At 39.5% G+C, this 21,287-nt stretch overlaps 1 protein-coding gene across 1 annotated transcript; it reads right to left on the minus strand.

Annotated features, from left to right (window-relative positions):
- Positions 1-1,308: 1,308 nt before the first annotated feature.
- LOC142107364 (lymphocyte antigen 6 complex locus protein G6c-like) lies at positions 1,309-20,751 on the minus strand. The gene is made up of 4 exons (XM_075190760.1): positions 20,659-20,751; positions 15,885-16,001; positions 14,335-14,478; positions 1,309-1,648 (listed from the first exon to the last, which is right to left on the minus strand). Exons 1-4 carry the CDS (start codon positions 20,708-20,710, stop codon positions 1,383-1,385), a joined length of 579 nt encoding a protein of 192 aa, XP_075046861.1. The 5' UTR covers positions 20,711-20,751; the 3' UTR covers positions 1,309-1,382.
- Positions 20,752-21,287: the final 536 nt, after the last annotated feature.

The following is a 21,287-nucleotide window of genomic DNA, read 5'->3' on the forward strand; positions in this document are numbered from 1 at the left end:
GGTTACAAATTAGTTTACATTGCTTTATGTGACACTAGAATGAAATAAAGTCCTTCTAACAGGTACACTACAAGTGCTACTGACCTTTTTTAATGTCGCTGTCATCCTGGTAAAGTACTTTGACCATCATCTCCACCTCTCTTGGGCTCATTGGATTTGCTCTTTGCTCTTCTTTAGTATCTCCATCCCCCACCTTAAGTTTTCCAACATTTTTTGGCCCTTCCAGCACCATCTCTGACTCTGTCTCTGTCTCCATAGCTACAACCCCCACTGACACCTTCTCCTCACCCGCAATCTCCACTGACATCTTCTCCTCACCCGCAACCCCCACTGCCACTTGCTCATTCACCATCTTCTGACACTCCTCAGCGCCAAACAGGTTCCTCTGTCATTTTATACACTCAGACATGGGCGTTTGTTTCTGCTGTGGACCAATCAGCGATGATGCATGCCGAGAATGGAGCATTCTATTACATACAAAGGGATTTTATTATTAGGGAATATTCATTGCATTGCACTTTAGATGTTAAATGTTTTTCTAAATTTAATGTATATTACTAAACTTCTATTTTATAGAAATGAATGAAGAGACAGTGTTGCCATCTCTTTTTATGCAGCTTTGGGTGTTACCCATAGCGAAAGCTCTGCCCCTTTATGCTAATGTCTTTGGTATCTTGTTACATTTCCCGCAAATGTCGCTGCAGTGTGTATGAAATGAAAATTATTGTTCACGTCAACAAGTCTGTAAAAAGTCGCTAAAGAGACGTCCGCTCTTCCCTTTATCGTCTTAAACAAGGCTAGTGTGTATGCAGTCCATGGAACGAGCGATCGCATGTAAAATCGCTCAGCATAAAAAGTTGGTTGAAATTTCTGTAGTGTGTACCCAGCATTACAGACATGAAAGTGGAAGATCAGCACAGCACAAACACCTGAAGGACAAAAATGTTAATGTATTTGGCCAGGAGAGTTTGTAGACATTTGTCACTATAACATGTAAACTCCTAGCACCCTAGACAGCTCCCTGTTTGCTGAGCCATAGATTTGCCATGGTTACCGGCTTTACTCATCTGTTAACCATTCCCAATTGTTTCAACTCATTCCTGCATAGAATGTATTTTGCCAGAGACATATGGTAAGAGTGTTAAAGTAAATGATACTTCCTGAGAGGGGATCATGTCTCTTAATCTACCATAGACACAAACAGTATAATTTATATATTGCTTGTTTTTTATGTAGATTTTAAAGCTGTATAATACTGTACCTCCAACAGTCCAATTAAAGCTGGACAGTTCATTAAATCGACAAACAATGTGACCAAGTACTTTTGATATGTGGTTCAGCTAAATCCGGTAGGTGAATTCTAAGTATGTTATGGATGTAGTCTATGTGTCCCAATTTTTTAATTGCACTGCTGGTAGGTATGCAACAGTACTATTGGTATCTCTACAGTAAAGTATCACATCAACAGGCTTTTTTAAATTTATATATAGAAATATGTTACCTGGATCTTTGAATTTTCCGATATAATCAACACATAGGTCACTTGGGTGAAAACATTGCTCTGTATCATTGCTTATACATTCTGTGAACCCATCTCCAGAGCAGGCAGGACATATTTTTCCTTTGCGTTCTATGCTTCCAGGAGGCACTAGAAATGTTGCATTAATTAATATGAAAACCTACTATAATTATTAATTAAATTATTATAATAATTAATGTATTATATCCCCTCTTCCCTCACCTATTTGCTTTTCTCTATTACGATCTATACATCTATCTGTACTATTTTGAGTCATATATCCACAGTCTTACACTGAGATACTTTTATACTTGTACTTATTTAATAAAAATGTGTATTTTGAATTTGCATTTGATCTGATATGTATATGTTAAAATTCCATTCCCAATCCCGTTCCCCCTTTTTCTTTTTTGTACCCCTCCCTCACACCTTTGGTTTCAGTGAAATTTCAGTAACATTTGTTAAAAAAAGTGAATCATTAATTATTAATAAAAATTAACAACTACAGCTACTGTCTTACAATACACATGCTCAAAAAAGTATGCACACATCGTATGAAGATTTTTGTGTCTCTTCAACATATGAGTCCTTATAGCGTAAGAGCGTTGATAGGGAAGGGGACTAGAGAGAAGTGCAAGCATAGGCCGAGTACAATAAGGGCAAAGTCAAGTAATTTCAATTCAATTAGACATGGACACACACTAAGATACATATTTCAGATGGCTTATCTCTTGCACGTACTGGTGCAAATATACACAACGATGACGACTGTCAGCAGCACTAACTAGCTTCTGATTGGCTACTTGCAGATTTTCCTCCAATGTATAGTTCTAAATTCATTACCATTACAGTATATAGACAAAAGTATTTGGTTGCTTGAAAAATTACACCAACAGGGTCTGTCATGATATTGTATTCAAATAGATAATATGGAGTTGGTCACCCTTTTGCAGAGATAACAGTTTCCACTCTTTTAGGAAGGCATTCCACAAGATGTTTGAGTGTTTTTTGGGCATTTGTGCCCATTCCTTCTGTAGAGCATTTATGAGGTCAGGCACTGATGTTGGACGAGAAGGCATGGCTTGCAATCTCCGTTCCAGTTCATCCCAAAGGTGATCGATGGGGTTAAGGTCAGGGCTCTGTGTGTGCCAGTCAAGCCCTTCCACACCAAACTTATCAAAATATGTCTTTGTAGTCCTTGCTTTATGCACTGGGGCACAGTCATGTTGGAACAGAAAAGGGCCTTCCCCAAACTGTTGCCACAAATTTGGAAGCATAGCATTGTCCAAATTTACTTGGTATGCTGAAGAATTAAAATTGCCCTTCAATGGAGATAAGAGGCTTAGCCCAAACCCTGAAAAACAACCCCATATAATTATCCCTCCTCCACCAAACTTCACAGGTGGCATAATGTAGTCAGGCACATAACGTTCTTCTAGCATGTGTGAAACCCAGACTCGCCCATCTGACTGCTAAACAGTGATCAGTGATTCACTCCGCAAAACACGTTTCTACTGCTCCAAAGTCCAGTGTTGGTGTGCCTTACACCACTCCATCAGACGCTTGACATTGGTCTTGGTGATGTAAGGCTTTCATGTAGCGACTCTACCATGGAAACCCATTCCGTTATGCTTACGCCACACAGATTTTGTGCTTACATTAATGCCAGTGGAAGTTCAGAACTCTTCAGTTTTGGAATCAGCAGAGCGTTGATGATTTTTACGCACCATGCGCCTAAGCAGTTGTTGACCCTGTTCTGTGATTTTATGTGGTCTTCCGCTTCGTGGCTTAGTTTCTGTTGTTCCTAAACGCTTCTACTTACAGGTGACTGTTGTGAGAGTATAAAATAATTGATAGTTATTAAGATGTACAAATATATAGTAAATGTCTTAACAAAAAAAAAAGAACTATATAGGACTACGCTTTGAAGGAAAAAAACAGATGCTTCCTATGGAACAAGACAACAGCAAGATGCCAGACTGAAGCAAGCAACTGGCAGGAAGAAGCATGTAATGCTGAACAGAGGATGTGGGCTTATATGTATATTTGCTGAGCTAAAGAGATTTCCTTATATGTCCTTGTCGTTAACCAGTTAATGCTGGTCACTATGTATAAATAAAGGATCAGTTTGCATGGAGCCTTAGAGCGGATTTTGAAACTGCAACACCTCGTTTGTGTTTCATTTCTCCACTTTGCTGTCGACGGCAAAATACCACATAGGAAATCAGGTTATCAGAGATTGATAGTAGGGGCACCAAGCCTCAGTACCCCGACATCTTCTGGGGGCTCGTCCGGGATACTCAACATACCAGCCCAGGACTGACCAGAGACCTCCTCAATCTACAGGAACAGCAGAACAAAAACCGCGCGGTGAGTAGTGAAGTTTTTTGCGTTTGCAACTCTCTACTCCATCTGCTCTTCCTGTAAGATATAAGGTGGGGTTCAGTAGGGGATGGTATAACGGGTATTTGAACAAATTACTGCATAACCTGTTTTCCTGATATATATTTGTTTTGTTGTGATAAATAGATAAGTGAATGTATGTGTTTGTGTCGATACAGGATGTATATAAAAGGATGCAAATACATAACTCATTAATTGACCTCGATAATCAAAGGCATTCCTCTATACTTGTTGCTGAGACCTCGCCTTGTTTTGTGTAGATGATTGTCCTTGGGTTTGAGAGGTCACTATAAGAATCCTTTGCTCCTGTAAAGATTGAGTGATATTGTACTGATAAGAGATGTATAAGGGGACAACATAACCTTGAAAAGACTGATCTGATCAAAGACTGTACCTTGCACATGCTACTGAGGCTTGACCTTGTTTTGTGTAACGTGCGACCACTGGGCCAGCTGTCAGTCTACAAGGGTCCTCAGCTCTCTTAGAGGTTGAAAGAAGTAACAACCAAGTAACACGGTAAAAGTGCAGAAAGGTTGCTCACTGATTCTGGTAAGGGTCTTCCGCATTTCCTTGTTGGTACCTCTGCTCAGAGGCGCCTGAGGTCGGAGGATAGGACTGTCTACTGTCTACTATCTACTGTCTACTGTCTAATTTCTTAAAAAAAAAAAAAAAAAAAAGGGATTAGATGACACCTTCAGAAGAAATAGCTGAATGTATTAGTGGAATTATTTTAATAGTAATAATTGTACTAGTATTAATATATTGTTTCATAAAAACATCAAAGGGAGCTGAGGGAATCAGAGACATGCTGTGGGGAGTATAAATGTCAGAAAGTAATCTTAGTTGTCCAGACTGTAAATGTGTTGTTATAATTCAAAATGCATTGACAATACAAACTAGTAAATTGATAGCGGTGATAGGAACTGACACTGATTGTTCAGTAACATATGGTAAACATAAGGAGGGAAATTTTAATACAGCAATATTTGGAAGACACGGTTGTCCAGACTATCTGAAAACCCAAATAGGTTTGGGATGGTGGAAAATATGTTTGTTTTGTTTTTAACATAGAACATTAGAAGGATAGGGCCACTTACATGTCCATTAATTAATATTATATCAGTAAAGTATGTACCCAAGTTGATCAAACAATCCATAACAGGATTTGATTGTAAAGGTGTATAAAGTTAGATTAACAGTCACTTCTCAGGCACACTAGGGGCCGGTATTCCCATAACTGCAGTAATGGGGGCCCAGGGCAGTAAAGGTATGATGGTACAGACATCATACACTCCTGCGGATCTAGTTAAGGAAAGAGAAGGTACTGTGGCTGTTAAAGGAATCCATATAGTCTTCAGGAAGGCAGGAATGCCAGATATAGGGTCATTAGATCCTAAAAGATGGGAAACTTTTCAGAAAGAACACAGTATATGGATTATTAAGAATAAGAAAGAGCACCAAGTGTCAGCATGGGTAAGGGCATGTAGACAAATAGAGCAAGAACATATGGTAAAAGAGGAAATGTTAGAAGACCTCCAGGGACATGCAACTGTGAACCCGCCTCCTACTCAGCCACCCCCAAGTGCACCATCAGACCCACATAATCACACATTAGAAATGACGTCAGGACAATTACCCCACAATAATTCATTTGTAACACCAGTAAAATACCCCAGTCTTAGAGCATGGGGTGTGAAAGGGGATAAAAAGTGTCCAGCTTGTGGTTTTTGTATCCCAGGGGCAGGGAGTACCTGCCCAAACTGTTATAATAAGGTATCAGTTGAAGGAGAACCATGTGACTCCCTCCTAGGAAACTTAAATAGAAAACCTCCCCTGTGGTCACCCTCATCACATTGGACTAGGAGTAAGGTTAATATCTGCAATTGTGGTCAGGTTGATTCCAAGGGTACCAAATGTAATTGTGGGAAGACTACAATGTATCCAGTGGAAGTAGGGCCACCCCCATATCTTCATAATACTGTCTCCAGCTACCCAATTACTATACAGACAGTGCACGAACCAAATCCAGATTTTGGTCAATTAAACCACCCCGATGCACCTAGATTAAGAGTAACTCGAAGACAGGAACAATATAGACCTTGGGCACCGGCGGAATTAACTGATATAGTCAGGAAAGCCCCAGATTACAGGAAGAATCCCCTAGCCTTACATAGATATATAGAAAGACTGGTGACAATTTGGGCCGCCACTTGGGGGGACTTAGAGGAAGTTTGTAAAATGATAGTTGGAATGGGTAGTGTAAATGACATACTTGCAATACCTGTTGGAGATGGAATAGTGGCAGCCCCAATAGGAATAGAACAGAGAACAGAAGAGTCTGGTAATCTATTCCTAATCAGATTGAGACGCTGGTGTGAGGCGCAACAGCAGAGAATGCCAGCTGTCCCAGAAGGTAGACAGAGGAGGGACCAGTCAGTGAAAGATTATTATGATCAAGTTCATCAGGCACATCTGGATAGGGGATTCCAGGAAGATAACCTTACCCATCAGTGGCTACTGCGTACCGCTTTCCTACAGGGACTCGAAGAATCCCTAAGGAGTGAGTTAATGACCAAAAGGCCAGAGGCTAGTACAATGACAGTAGCTTCCCTGTTAGAAGTATTAAGGGCTATAGAGGATCAGAGAGAAGAGAAAAAGAGAAAGAGCCAAGAAAAGTCCTCTCATGTTACTGTCCATGTGGTCCAGGAGACTCCCAGACCAAAGAGCTTTAACCAGAAAAAGAGAGTCACTGGGGAAGAGGCAAAAAGAAGGGGATTATGTTTCTTTTGTAACCAACCAGGTCATATGAAAAGGGATTGTCAGAAATATAAAGTCTGGAAGCAGGAAAATACTCACAAAAACCCAGAAGCCTCAGCATTTATTACCTCCACACCCAACCCACACCCATAGGAAATAGGCTACCCAGTGTCAGGCCCCCAGCAACCCACTATTAATACCCCAGGGCCCACAGGAAAAATTCAGTTGGAATTACCCCAAGGGGAAATTATTGATTGCATAGTGGACACTGGAGCAAGCCGCACAGTATTGAGGGCCTCAGAGATACCAAAAAAATATATGAGTAAAGTAAAAATCATTGGCACAGGTTTATCAGGGGATGGAGTTCAGCTTAAACAAAGCGAACCAGTATTTGTTAAATTACAGGATAAGACTTTAACGGTACCTGTGCAATTTCTAACTTCAACTACCTGTCCAGTCAATCTATTAGGGGCTGATATACTGTCAGCAATACAGGCCAAAATAATGTACAAGGATGGGAGGGTTCAGATTACTTCCCTGTCAGAAAATCAGAGTTGTCAGCTGCACGCTGCCATATATTTGGTTCAAAGTATTCCCCCAGAAAAAACAAACTCAATACCCCTGTGGCTCAGTGAAAAAGTGCCACAGGAAGTATGGTCAAGGGGAAAGACAGATGTGGGATTACTGGCAGTACAGCCTGTACATTTAAAAATGAAACCAAATACTGTCCCCATCAAGATGAAGCAATACCCCCTGTCTCAACAACAAGATACAGCTATAACCAAACAGGTAGTGACATACCAACAGGCTAAAGTTCTCAGGGAATGCAGGTCTCCCTGGAATACGCCCCTTTTCCCAGTAAAAAAGAAGTTAGAACCTGGAAAACCACAGGAGTATAGAATGGTTCACGATCTTAGAGAAATTAACAAAAGGATGGTGATTGATGCACCTATTGTACCCAACCCACATACCCTCCTCAATCAGATCCCTGCAGAAGCAGAGTATTTTACTGTTATAGATCTTGCAAATGCATTTTTCTCTGTCCCTCTTACAGAGGACAGCCAGCTTTTCTTAGCATTTACACATCAGGGAAAACAATACTGTTGGACTCGATTTCCACAGGGGGGAGCCACCTCACCCTCAGCATTTTCAGAAGCAATGAACCTCATATTACAGGGATGGAGACCAAAATATTCATCCACACAACTGCTCCAATATGTAGATGACTTACTACTGTGTTGCCAAACGATTGAAGGGTGTCAGGAAGAGACTATATCATTAATTAACTTCTTAGGGCAGCAAAATTGCAAGGTATCACCCACAAAAATGCAAGCAGCGCAGAGTAAGGTAATATTTTTAGGACATTGCATCTCACAAGGTACCAGACACCTCACACAGGACAGGATAACTGCAATCCAGCAGGTAAAGCCACCACAGAATACCAAGGAATTAAGGGCATTCCTAGGTTTGGTAGGGTACTGCAGGGAATGGATTGCCGGAGCATCCCTCCTAATGCAACCCCTCTATGAGGCTCTTAGTGAGGTAAAAGGGTCCAGGATATATTTAACTGAATCACAACTAACATCGTTTGAAACATTAAAACAAGCCATTGTGCAGGCACCAGCGTTAGGATTACCACAATATGATAAGCCATTTACCTTGTTCTGCAATGAATCTAAGGGACATGCACAAGGGGTCCTTTCACAGGTACACTCACATAAACAGAGACCGCTGGCTTACTATTCATTACATCTGGACAGTATCATAAGAGGAGCCCCGTCCTGCATAAGGGTGGTGGCAGCCGCAGCCTTGCTAAAAGACAAGGTGGCAGATATAGTACTAGACCACCCCTTAACTATACAGGTCCCACATGCAGTTACAGAAATACTAAACCAAGCAAGAACAAAGCATCTGTCCACAGCAAGGCTCACTAAGTATGAGGTGTCATTATTAAGTCATGCACATGTAACAATTAAAAGATGCACAGTTTTGAATCCTGCTACACTGTTTCCAGTTGAAGCAGGTTCAACAGAGGGGAGAGAGGTGGGTGGGGACCTACCCACCCTTGATGAATCAGAAAGGGAGAAATGTATCAGTACCAGACAATATACACACAAAAATTTTCCCTTTTCTGAGTAACATGACTGTGCTGAACTAATGAAGCTAGAAATGAAGGAATTAGAAAATGTGACAGATGTCCCTATACCTAATGCAGATTGGAACTTATTTGTTGACGGTTCCAGGTATTATTATGAAGGGTCACCACACACAGGGTATGCCGTGACCACCCTGGAAGAGACTTTGATACAACAACCACTCCCACCTTTCTGCTCAGCACAGGAGGCAGAGTTGCATGCACTCACTGAGGCATGTATAATGGCGGAAAACCAAACAGCTAACATATACACAGACTCCAGGTACGCATATGGCGTGGCCCATGATTTTGGGCCAATATGGAAGAGCAGGGATTTTGTGGGGTCAGCAGGAAAACCTATCAAGCATGCAGAACAGATAAGGGCTATGTTTAGAGCTCTGCAGCTACCCAAGAAGGTAGCTATATTGAAAGTCCAGGCACACACTAAAGAAAAGACTAGGGAGGCTATGGGAAATGCCAAGGCAGATGCTGCTGCTAAACAGGCAGCCCTTATGCCCAGGGTGCAGGTCTGCCATGTGACACAGGGTGAAAACCCTGTAGAGCCTATAACTCTTGACATACTGCAAAAGTTCCAGGAACAAGTCTCCTCAATAGACAAAAAAGCCTGGGAAAAGGAAGGTGCTACATGTCAGGGAGGGCTCTGGAGAACAGATAATAAGTATTGTCTGCCCAGAAGCCTATACCCTATGATGACTCAATTGGCACATGGGCTGGTCCACAATTCTAAAGAAGCTATGACCAATATTGTCTTACGACATTGGGTAGCACCAGGATTCAATGCAGCCGCTACGGCATATGCAGCAGCCTGTGTGATATGCGGAAAATACAATCCAGGTCAGGTAGTGAAAACACCACAGAAGAACACACCAAAGCCATTGTACCCATTTCAGAGATTGCAGATTGACTATATACAGCTACCTAGGGTAGGAACATATGAGTATGTCCTTGTGTGTACAGATCTATTCTCAAATTGGCCAGAGGCCTGGCCAGTGGCTAAGGCAACAGCTAAAAACACTGCCAAGAAACTGATAAGTGAGGTAATTTGCAGGTATGGAATACCTGAAACAATAGAATCAGACCGAGGATCGCATTTTACGGGGGAAGTAATGCAAAATATAATGAAGGATATGGGGATACAGCAAGCCTTTCATACCCCGTATAGGCCGCAGGCAAGTGGAAAAGTGGAAAGATTGAATGGCACATTAAAGTTAAAAATTCAGAAAATGATTGCAGAAACAGGAAAAACCTGGTTAGATTGTCTACCTTTAGCTCTATATTCAGTTAGAACAACACCAGGAAAGAAGCATAAGTTGTCCCCTTATGAAATATTGTTTGGGGGAGCCCCGAAAACAGGGTGTTATTTTCCTCAGCAATTGCAACATAATCATGCAGATCTAACTGATTATTTAATACAGCTTACAAAGATAATGACTAATGTGCACTCTCAAGTTTTCTCCTCCATTCCAGATCCAAATAACGATACAGGAACACATGCCTTGCAATCAGGAGATTGGGTCTACCTAAAAAGGCACATGAGGAAAACTTTGGAACCCAGATTTGATGGTCCATATCAAGTGGTCTTGACTACTCCCACTTCTGTTAAGTTAGGAGGACGAGACACCTGGGTCCACGCATCTCACTGCAAAAAGCTGACAGTGAAAATTGAAGCACCATGAATCCTTTTTGTGTGATAATGTGCATAGCACTAGTAACAGTACAGATAATGTATATACAGATGTATACGCCAGGAAATAAAGTTAAGAAGGTAGACTTAACCAAATGTGCAGGTATGATAGGGAATAAATCAAGTAATCAAGAAGAATGTGCGATGGTAGATGTAGGAACAGGAAGTAGTAGAAGAATGATTCCATATCCCTGTTGTAAGTTAAACTTTACATTTACTGGTGGCCATGGGTTTGTAGAAACAGCAGGGAGGAATGAACCCCATCATTTCTGGGCACCAGGGGAAAATTATACTATAACCATAACTAATAGTACTCCCATCATATGCTGCACTGAACCATTTATCAAATTAAAAGGGTATACCCAAGCCTGGATAGAAGCCCTCAAGTGTGTAAATGGCTCCAATAATAATACAGTACCTATAGGAAGGGCATGGAAGGGAGTAGGGGATTTGATGATGATGTGTACCAACAGTACTGAGATACCAGGGGAGTATGTACTCATGAAAAGACTATACATATTAGACCCCAAGCCAAGAATCATTAATGATACTCTAATCAAGGTGCCCTCTACTTGCAGAAATATAGGTACTAGAAAATATGCAACCCAGCACACTTTCAATATCACATTCCCTCTTGATCCCATGTGCCAAAATAGGAAGAAAAGGGAGTGGTATGATACATTATTGGGGGCAACAGGTACTGGAATGGGGGTACTTAACAGTATAGACATAGAAACATTGAGTAATAAGATGAGTGCAGCAGGAGAAGATATAAACAAGGTAATCACCATGCAGGCACAGTGGATGCCCACAGTTTTCACGCCTTTGCAGAAACTAATATTATGGGACAAAGAATATTTACAGATATTTAATGCAACATTTTTCAATTCCTTAGGAATAGATATAAATATCTCCTTGATGTTTAACTGGACTGAATGCTCAATTAAGACACTGTATCAGAAAATACAAAAGAGTAACGCTCAAACTCAATTAATGACTAACAATGAACTGGTATATAGAAATATGTTTAATGTAGCTACGCAGCTATGGATTCAAACTGATGGAATGGGTGTGAAGTGTACAGAAAACTGGTGCATAGGAAGTTTTCAGACATACAGTATACTGAAGACTGAGATAATGTGTAAATTCCTCATATTGCCTGTCCCACTCTATGCCCAGGTCGGTGGAACACAATTATGGACCCCGCAGATAAGAGGGGAGTATATAGATGATAATAACAACACACATAACTTGGGATTGTGTTCAAATACAGACAATGGAATAGTGTGCTCTCAAAACACTCAAGTTTATGAACCTTGTAAGTTAGAACATCCAACTAGTGTCTGTAATTGGGAGCTCCATGACAGGAAAAATGATATGTTTATAGAAGTAGCACCACAAATAGTGTGCTTAGTAACCCATGATAAACAAACTATAGAAATGTATAACTTGACTAACCCATTTTCAGGATGTATCCAAAATGTTACTCATCTAATATGGAGGAATGAGACTTATATATTCTATAAGGATAGGGGAGACAATATATATCAGCAATTTATCCCAATTAAACTACCCTCCTATAACTTGACTATTAATCTTCAGGGGATAATCAATGCTATAAACAACACCCAGCGCCTGGCAGAACATTTGGCACAGGTAAACTATTCAGCTAATCATGCACAAATGCAGACAGTAATAGAAGCACGGGAATTAAAATATGTAGCTCGTCAATTAAAAGATAATCTGCAACACCATTGGTGGGATGTGTTCATAGGTAATTCCCCCACTGCAACAGGTATTTTTAAGGTAATGCTCCATCCAATACTGGTAATAATAATGGTTTTGATCCTGTTGATTGTGTGGAATTGTTATTTGTCCTGTAAGTTTAGGAAAATGGTTAATCAGGCCATGACTCCGGTACCAACATATTTTAATCAAACTCAAAAAGTATGTACCTCATGTAAACGGAAGAACCCCTATCAAGCAAAAATAACATGTGTATACTGCAGTGAAATACTGCTAGGGAAAGAATAAATGATGCAAGGATACTTTCTCTTGTGAATGATCCATTCTCTATCTTCACGGAGACTCTAGGTCAAAGTCGGGATAAATGTAGCTTGAGATTAGGTAGCCCTGTATCATGACATGATAGGAAGGGTCAGGAAACACATGTATATTTGTTTAATGTAATAAAAAGAGGGGATTGTGAGAGTATAAAATAATTGATAGTTATTAAGATGTACAAATATATAGTAAATGTCTTAACAAAAAAAAAAGGAACTATATAGGACTACGCTTTGAAGGAAAAAAACAGATGCTTCCTATGGAACAAGACAACAGCAAGATGCCAGACTGAAGCAAGCAACTGGCAGGAAGAAGCATATAATGCTGAACAGAGGATGTGGGCTTATATGTATATTTGCTGAGCTAAAGAGATTTCCTTATATGTCCTTGTCGTTAACCAGTTAATGCTGGTCACTATGTATAAATAAAGGATCAGTTTGCATGGAGCCTTAGAGCGGATTTTGAAACTGCAACACCTCGTTTGTGTTTCATTTCTCCACTTTGCTGTCGACGGCAAAATACCACATAGGAAATCAGGTTATCAGAGATTGATAGTAGGGGCACCAAGCCTCAGTACCCCGACACTGTGGAATCTCCAGCAACTATGAAATTGCATGGACTGTGTTATTGCAATGGTGGCCTTCTACAAAGTACCACACTTCAGAATGACCCATTTTGTATCACAAATGTTTGCAAATGAAGACCGCATGGCAAGGTGCATGATTTTATACACTCTGGCAATGGGTCTGATTGAAACACCACAATTCAATAATTAACAAGTATCTCCAAAAAGAATTTGTCCATATAGTGTATACTAGATTCATTAATTAAATTAATTAGCTGTCATCTATTTGCATTGTTTAGTTGCAATTTCCATATAGACTGCTGCAATAAACATGATTCCCATTTAATTTTTGAAGGGATAAACCAAGAATTTGGAGGTGTTGTATTTATTATTTCATTATATACTATTTTATATTTATTATTCTCTCTTGTGTCTCTAACCACATTACCTATTTCTAGACAATATGGCTATGTTCTACATACTACATTTGTAAACAGCTGTTAGGCCCCATGAATTCAACTGTGTGCTAAAGTCCGATCTTCTTTAAGCCGCACACAGTGGAAGCCATTGTTCCATAATTCGCACTGATTAGATCTAATAAGACTGAAACAGTTGCCTATAAGTTGGAAATATAGCTCTGCATCACTATGGTTTTTTAGAAATGGGTAAAAAGGTCAACATAGGAGTTATTTGAATGTTTCCATACCCCAATAATTTGCTTTTGTTGAAATTAAAAGGGGAGGGTTTTAGCAGTTTTAAGCTCTTGCTTATGTAAATTGTGGGCATTATTGTTTGAATTTGATGATTAGTTGAGCTGTTCGGAATGATGTCCCAATATTTTTTTATGCATTTGTATCCATCAACAATTCCTGGAGCCTATTTTCCTTGATTCTGTTTGATAATGATGATTGTGACTAACATGGCCTAACATGGTAGAAGAATATGAAAATATTAGTACATACATTCAGTGTATTTTGCTGTAGATATTGCAAGTTGCATAGTTACATAGTAAGGTTTAAAAAGACCCAGGTCCGTCAAGTTTAATTATTCATATATCCTAACTGTGTTCATCCAGAGAAACCCAAAATAACCCCCCCCCCCGTGCGACAGTTGAGAAAGGTTTTATCTTCAATTTATTTCAATCATTTTAATTATACATATTGATTATTATGGAAATAAGTACATACTTTTGTAGTCATCTGTGTTGCAGTTATCCTTTGTGCAGCATTGGATGTTAACTCTTACAGTTGCATCATTTAAAGTACCAGAATAAAGTCCGCCACATGGGAAGCCTGGATTGCAATCCCTTTTAATTGAGTGATAAGTGTTTCCTTGGGGATAATAGATAATATCACGTTTATTTCACAGTAGAGTCTACATTATTCTTTATAATATACAGATTTCCATTTGAAACAACCCAAGTTGCAAGTATGAGGTGATACCGATATCTATGTGTGATTTTCCTTCTTTGGCAGATATATCTTTCATTCTAAAACACTTGGATGTAACAAGAGATACAAGTACATCATTACTTTCCAATGTTGCATTCTGGGCTGTAGCTAAACATTATTATTATTATTATTATCTTTGACTTATAAGGCACCACAAAGGGTCCGCAGCGCCGTACATTACATATACAGAAAACAGAACCAAGACACAACATGATACACAAATATATACAAACACAGGTGACAGGGTAAAGCAAATCAGATTATATCTGACAGATAGAGAAAGGGATAGTAGAAATCAGCAAGAAGAAGGCCGAAGATTTATAAAACAGGGAAAACAGGGCTAGCGAAGCAGGTCAAGAGGTACAGAGGGTGAAGGAACTGTAGAAGGAGCACACAAGGAAAGAGGGCCCTGCTCATGAGAGCTAACAACCTAGAGGGAGAGGGAGACCCATAAATGGGGGTACTAACTAGGGGAGAGAGCCAGTACAAGAAAGTTAGGAGGACTGATAGACTTGAATAAAGAAATGAGTCTTAAGGGCACGCTTGAAGCCTTTGAGAGTAGATGCTAACCTGATGGAACGTGGAAGATCGTTCCACAGCAGGGGAGCAGCCCGGGCAAAGTCCTGAAGACGAGAGTGAGAGGAGGTGATCAGTGAAGTAGTGAGGCGGCGGTCAGAGGCAGAGCGGAGGGAGCGGGTAGGAGTGTAGGTAGAGATGAGATTGGAGATGTAGAGAGGGGAAGATTGACTAAGAGCTTTAAAGATGAGGGTGAGGAGTTTAAACATTATACTGATGTGAGCAGCATTTAATTTAGTACTTATATCATCCCTTTTATGAACTACCACAAATATGACTGGTAAATAAATAGCAGATGATGACTGTTATAAAAGACAAATATGGTCGTTTATATCCAATAATAAATCTACTACCAAGGTAAATTAAGCATCATGAAAATTGTCATTTAAATCTTACTCTCATTTCTGGGTGTCTCAATTCTTGAAGCTTGAGACAGCTGCCTCATGTTGCCTCATTATAGTCACACCCCTAGAAGTAAATGTTACAAACTTTTATGTGCCGCAAAATGCCTAACTAAGTTCTAGTTGGAAAAATAAAATGTAATTAACTTTCTGTACAATGCAATGAAAAGGACACAGCAGCAGTCTCCAAAAATTATAGTTTCCGGAGCATCCCTCATTACAGTGTTATTTTCTGTAGAGATGGATTATTTCTTATGTAAATTTTATAAACACCCATGTGGTTATTTTACTGAATGACTGAAAACTTACCAAATTGATATAGTTCATAAACTACCATGCATTGGGTCATGTTAGGACAATCAACTGACTCTCCGACACACGTGTCACTGTTTGCTTTGACGCACTTTAAACAATTAATAGCATCAGCTAGAAGAAAGAATATCAGTTATATTTAATAATGAGAACATTATCATTTGAAAAATGTACTAGAAAATGATAACCTATTAACATTATTCATATTGGGCACACAATACTATTTACCTCACAGCATTAATAGAATAACTGAACATGAAAGGTGAGAATAAGTAAAATATTAGTAAGATATTCTGGTTTTTTCCATGGAAATGTAGTCATTCACTACAGAAAAAAGCACAGAGGTCCATTCGGTCTGTTATTTGATTTTGTGTTTTAACAATAGCAATATGCTTGACCCTGTGGAGACAATGACGCACTTACACACCAATATTGTAGGGACCACAGACATAACAGGAACTCAAAATGAGGTCCCCACAAATCTTGACTATGCTTGACAATGCAGAAGACCTTGCTAATAAACCTAGCATCAAAATGTGTCATGTCCCAATGGATCAATTTGTCAGGCAACAAGTTTGTGAATATGTCGTGTATCTACTCCACCACTGGCCATTAGTGGAACTGCAGTTTTATCAACACTTATGAGACCTGCAGAAGTCCACTGCTGCGTTATATAACCACCAGGGTCCTCAGTGCACCGGAGAAAAGGAAATCACAGCTAGTCTCCTGATTACACATAACAGGAAGCAGAAGGAGTAAGAGGGAGAGGAAGAGAGAGTCCATCACAGCTTTCTACTGCCTAAAGGAAGATAGTAACTGCGGAGCATGAACTGTGGGGAATGACAGCCCTCTTATCTCTGTAATATATAGACATTTATCTATATATTTTATTTTTAATGGTATATATGAATATTCTCAGTGGTATTGGTGGCAGCTCTGATTATTGTGTGAACAACTTTGAAGATGAGTATGTCCCTGACACTCCAGAGGAGAATGGTTCAGACCTTATAGCAACATTATTTTAAATATAAAAGACTGGAAATTTGTTTCAGTGTCTGTCCAATCACTTTTGAAAAAAAGGATTAATAGAGTATAACAGAAAGCAGTATACTTTTTTTTTTATACAGTATACTGTGAGAAACCCATTTAAAAACTAGACTGAAATATTGAACATGTTCATTGGAATAAGATGGAAGTTGCAAGGGCTCTTAAATTTCCCATGTACTAAAAGTAAAGACATATAGCACTAAAAGATCTTGGAAATTGAGGGAACTTTGCGCACAATTTGGAGGTAATAAGGATGCAGAGTTTTGATTCCGCTGCTTTTTGGTGTGTGCTTGTACATCCCTGGCCCTGCCTCTTTTAGCCCTCTATTTTGCTCCCCCCCTTTGTCACAGCAGCATCCACTATTGGCTACGACTTTTCACTGCACAGTCCCAGCACAAGCAAGAAAGCAGAATGCAGAATTCAAATGTGAGTAGCTTCTTCTTTTCTCCCCTGCTTGCCACTGACTCTATTTACTGCCCGTCTTTGTCTCACCAACTTTCTGTGTCTGTGACTCTCGTCCCCATCTCTGTGTTAGTCTCTCTGTCTCCAATTTTGCATGCAATCATTTCTCTCTGTCTCATTATGCATGGCTCTGTCTTTCCTTTGTGTGTGCCTCTGTCCACATTTGTGTGTGTGCCTGTAATGTAGAGAATAGGATCTAGTGCTAATCAAGGTTCGCACTGGGCGACCTGAGGTGCAGAGTCTAACGAGCTGCCTGGTATTCACCAAGAACCGCCACAAAGCGGGGTGGACTTAGCTGTCTAGAGCTCACAGGTCGCGGTCCACTTGTCTGCCCCAAAGTGTAGCACTGCGGAAGGAAGACACAGGTATGCAGGAAGAGGACGAGGATTGTGGTCAGAGAGCTGAGTCGGATTCTCGTATGCAGAAGAATCAGCAGGCGGTCTTGAAGTCAGAACAAGTTGGGTCTGGTACACAATTGGATGATGGAGTACAGAATCAGCAAGCAGTCTGGGTAATCCAGGTCTGGTACACAATTGGCAGCGAAGTGCAAAATCAGGAAGTGCTGTCAGTGTCAGGCGGATTTGGTATACAAGAAGGCAGCAGGTGAAACAAGAATAGTCAACAAGCAGCACTGGTACACAGGAGTCAGACAGGATATTATGCAGTACAAGGAATCCACACAATATTGCTGTCAGGAAGCCTACAAGATGATCTGACACTAACCGAGTGTTAGAGCATGGATTAAATGCCCTTTCCAATTTTCAATTCCCCGCCCCAGTTTGCGGTCATGTGATCGCTGATACCCGGAAGCGCGGCTCCTATAGCAGACAGAATGGCACTGGAGCATGGAGAGGTGAGTTTTCAAAACAGTTCCTCTGCCACCCTGTTTGTGTGTGTGCATCTCTGTCTCCAGTTTTCTATTTTATTCAATTTCTCACCATCGTCTCTCTCCATGTGTGTTTCTCTCTGCCAGTGCCACCTAATTGTTTTCTCTGTATTCAAATTATGGTGCCTGTCCCTTTATTTCTCTTCTTGTGCACGTCTCTCTTTGAACTTACATCCTATTTTTTTGCCCTCTATTTCTCCAATCTGTCCCCTGAACCACCTTGCACCACACCTTTCCCCCACTCCTCTTCCAATTCTCCCCTCTTCACACTTTTTTCTACCTTCTCTTCTGCTGGAATCAATGTGGTAGGCAGAGCCAGTGCTGGTCGCTGATAGTCAGAAGTTACATGGATGAACAAAAGCACAACCATGTGCTACACCACATAATTGAACCTAAAGATAACAGGTAAGAACAGTTTTCTGATTTTAATAATTTTTGCTGAATGTCTGTCTCATAGTTAGATACTGTTAAGCTATAGTTCTCATCATGCTCAAAACCCTATTAGTGCCCACACTAATGGGGATTTGAGACAGCATTATTCAGGGATTCCTCATTGGAGATTTTGCATGCACTGGCGTTCTGATGTATTAAAGGGTGGAAAGCAGTAACCCCTGTCAGCAGAAATAATGCCTTTGCATGGGGAAGCCTATTTAACAACTTTCTCTGAAGTATTTGTACCACCGCAATATCTGTTCTGTTATCGCCATCTCAGGTACTGTCTTACCACCGTTGTGGCTAAGGATAAACGTGTACTAACCCTGTCTACTTTATGTTGGCCCTGTCTAGAGTAGTTTTGGTCCCGCCTACACGAGGCCGCTTTCAGAATTTTTGCCAGGGCACTTTAAGTTACCATTGTGCCCCAGTTCTTAAGGACTGAAATCCGAGGGAAACAAGGTTCCAAAGTTCCAATCCTGCAAACACCGGCAATGCAAAATGCAATGGAACTTTTTGCAGAAAAGTGTGAAGAATGTTGAGTAACCACTGATAATGTCTACATGTTTGCAAGACCATCTATGTTTACATTTCACAGGTTATGATTATGTACAACTTTTTCTGAGGAATGTGGAGCAATAAATTCCCAAGCCATACACGGTACCTGGAAAGCATGATTATGTCACATGTATCATAGCTGAACTACATGCACTGAAGGATGGAAACTGGATGGCTATAAAGATAAATAAAATATTTGAATAAATCCACAGTTGCTGCCTATTCCCCCTAATGTAGTGGCATAACTTGCTTGACTAGCCTTGGTTAAAGCAATGTGGTAGCAACAATACCCCAAATGACTTATGTATTCTACAAGTGGAGGTAAAACCCTGTATCTATAAGTGTGTTTATGGATGTCCTTAGACAGCAGGAATACATGAAACTGTTCTGTGAAATGCCAGTCTGTTCACTTTAGGTCAAATGAAAGATCTCAAGTGATAACTGTGGTTACATACATCTCCTAAACATACCTATTTAATTGTCTTGTTGATAAGGTATTTGGAAAGGGTTGTCCCTATGAGTACTCACTATGTATTAAAATCTAGTGTGTATGTGTGTATTTAGTCTGTTCATTCTTTTAAATGGTATACTATATACACTTAGCAACTGCATTATTTCATGTAAATCCTAACCTGGACACCTTAGAAAGATCTAATATCCAGTAAATGTACAGTAGGAATGGAGGTGATTTGCTGGTCATTAGTGACATCCATACCTGCACAATGATAACTGATCTTTTTTATCAACTAATAGTATTTTCACCCTGGTTTTTAATTATTTTTAATTGATTTGTAGGTGTATCCTTTCAATGATAAAACATTATACAGACGACAATATTTTACAGCAAACTACCTTAAATATGATTCAAAATAAAAATTAATCTTACAACATTGACAATTGACAAATGTACATATAAATGTTCCTGCACTATCAGATATTATCACCTGTAATTATTGATTACAAACTACAAGGGGATCTCTGGTGTGTGTGTGTGTGTGTGTTTTAATAGATGTACAAATAGAAGCCTGATGTGCATAGAGGAAAATGTTTCCTCATGATCGGAACCTTTTTTAATTTATATTTTGTAATTTGCATACCTACTTGAACAATTTTTTGTTAGATATAAAATCCCATTTGATGCTATGAAGGAAAAAGTGCTATAATGGGCAATCTCTTATTTTTACCCAATTTCTTTAACTAATTAAATATAACACAAAAGTTAACAAAATTATTTTTCAGGATTTTAAACTTTTTTTCTACTACTCTTATAAGGGCAAGCTAAGAAAATTAGGTATAATGCCAACAGATTCTTGCACTTCTAATTAAATGGGCAAAAGAGGAAGATAATGAAACAACTTAGATTAAAAATCATTGTAAATATCTTACCAGTCCATGTAACAGCACTGATAATGCTGAGAGAGATGAGGATGGATTTCATCTTAGAGTAAAGTGAACGTAGGCACCCAGTATCTAAATGGATTCACCGGTTTTCTTGATACCTGTGATTATTGTATTTATGCACTAAAATCTGGAATGTGTAGTTGATTTTATTTGTCTATTGACCCTGTTCCAAAATATCCAATTTTATGCCATATCATGTTTGTTTGCAAATAAACAGTGGCAAATTTTGTCATATGTATTCCAGCCATTGACTTCAATTTGCTTAACATGAACATAAGCCATTGAGTACATAGCCAGATCGGATTTTTTAAATCCTGTGTTTGTTTAAAAATGAGCAGATGTCTCTATGCACAATAGAGTCATATTGTTCCATTTAGTTTTTAAGGACTTTTGAAAAATAAAGTACTGGGCAAAACAAGCAGAGAAATTAATTGGACTCTGTGGTATAAGACGAGGATGTTTGAATTAGATGACTATTTGAGGGCTGGCTGGAGTTGGTAACAATTAATATATAATGTGTGTGCTTTGGTAGTTTTGCTGTAAATAAAAATGATATAACATATGATATGTAAAAGCAAACAAAAAGCCAAGAGGACAAAACATGAATTTAAATG

Source organism: Mixophyes fleayi, chromosome 11 (assembly GCF_038048845.1).
Source record: "Mixophyes fleayi isolate aMixFle1 chromosome 11, aMixFle1.hap1, whole genome shotgun sequence".
In the NCBI taxonomy this organism is placed as follows: Eukaryota; Metazoa; Chordata; class Amphibia; order Anura; family Limnodynastidae; genus Mixophyes; species Mixophyes fleayi.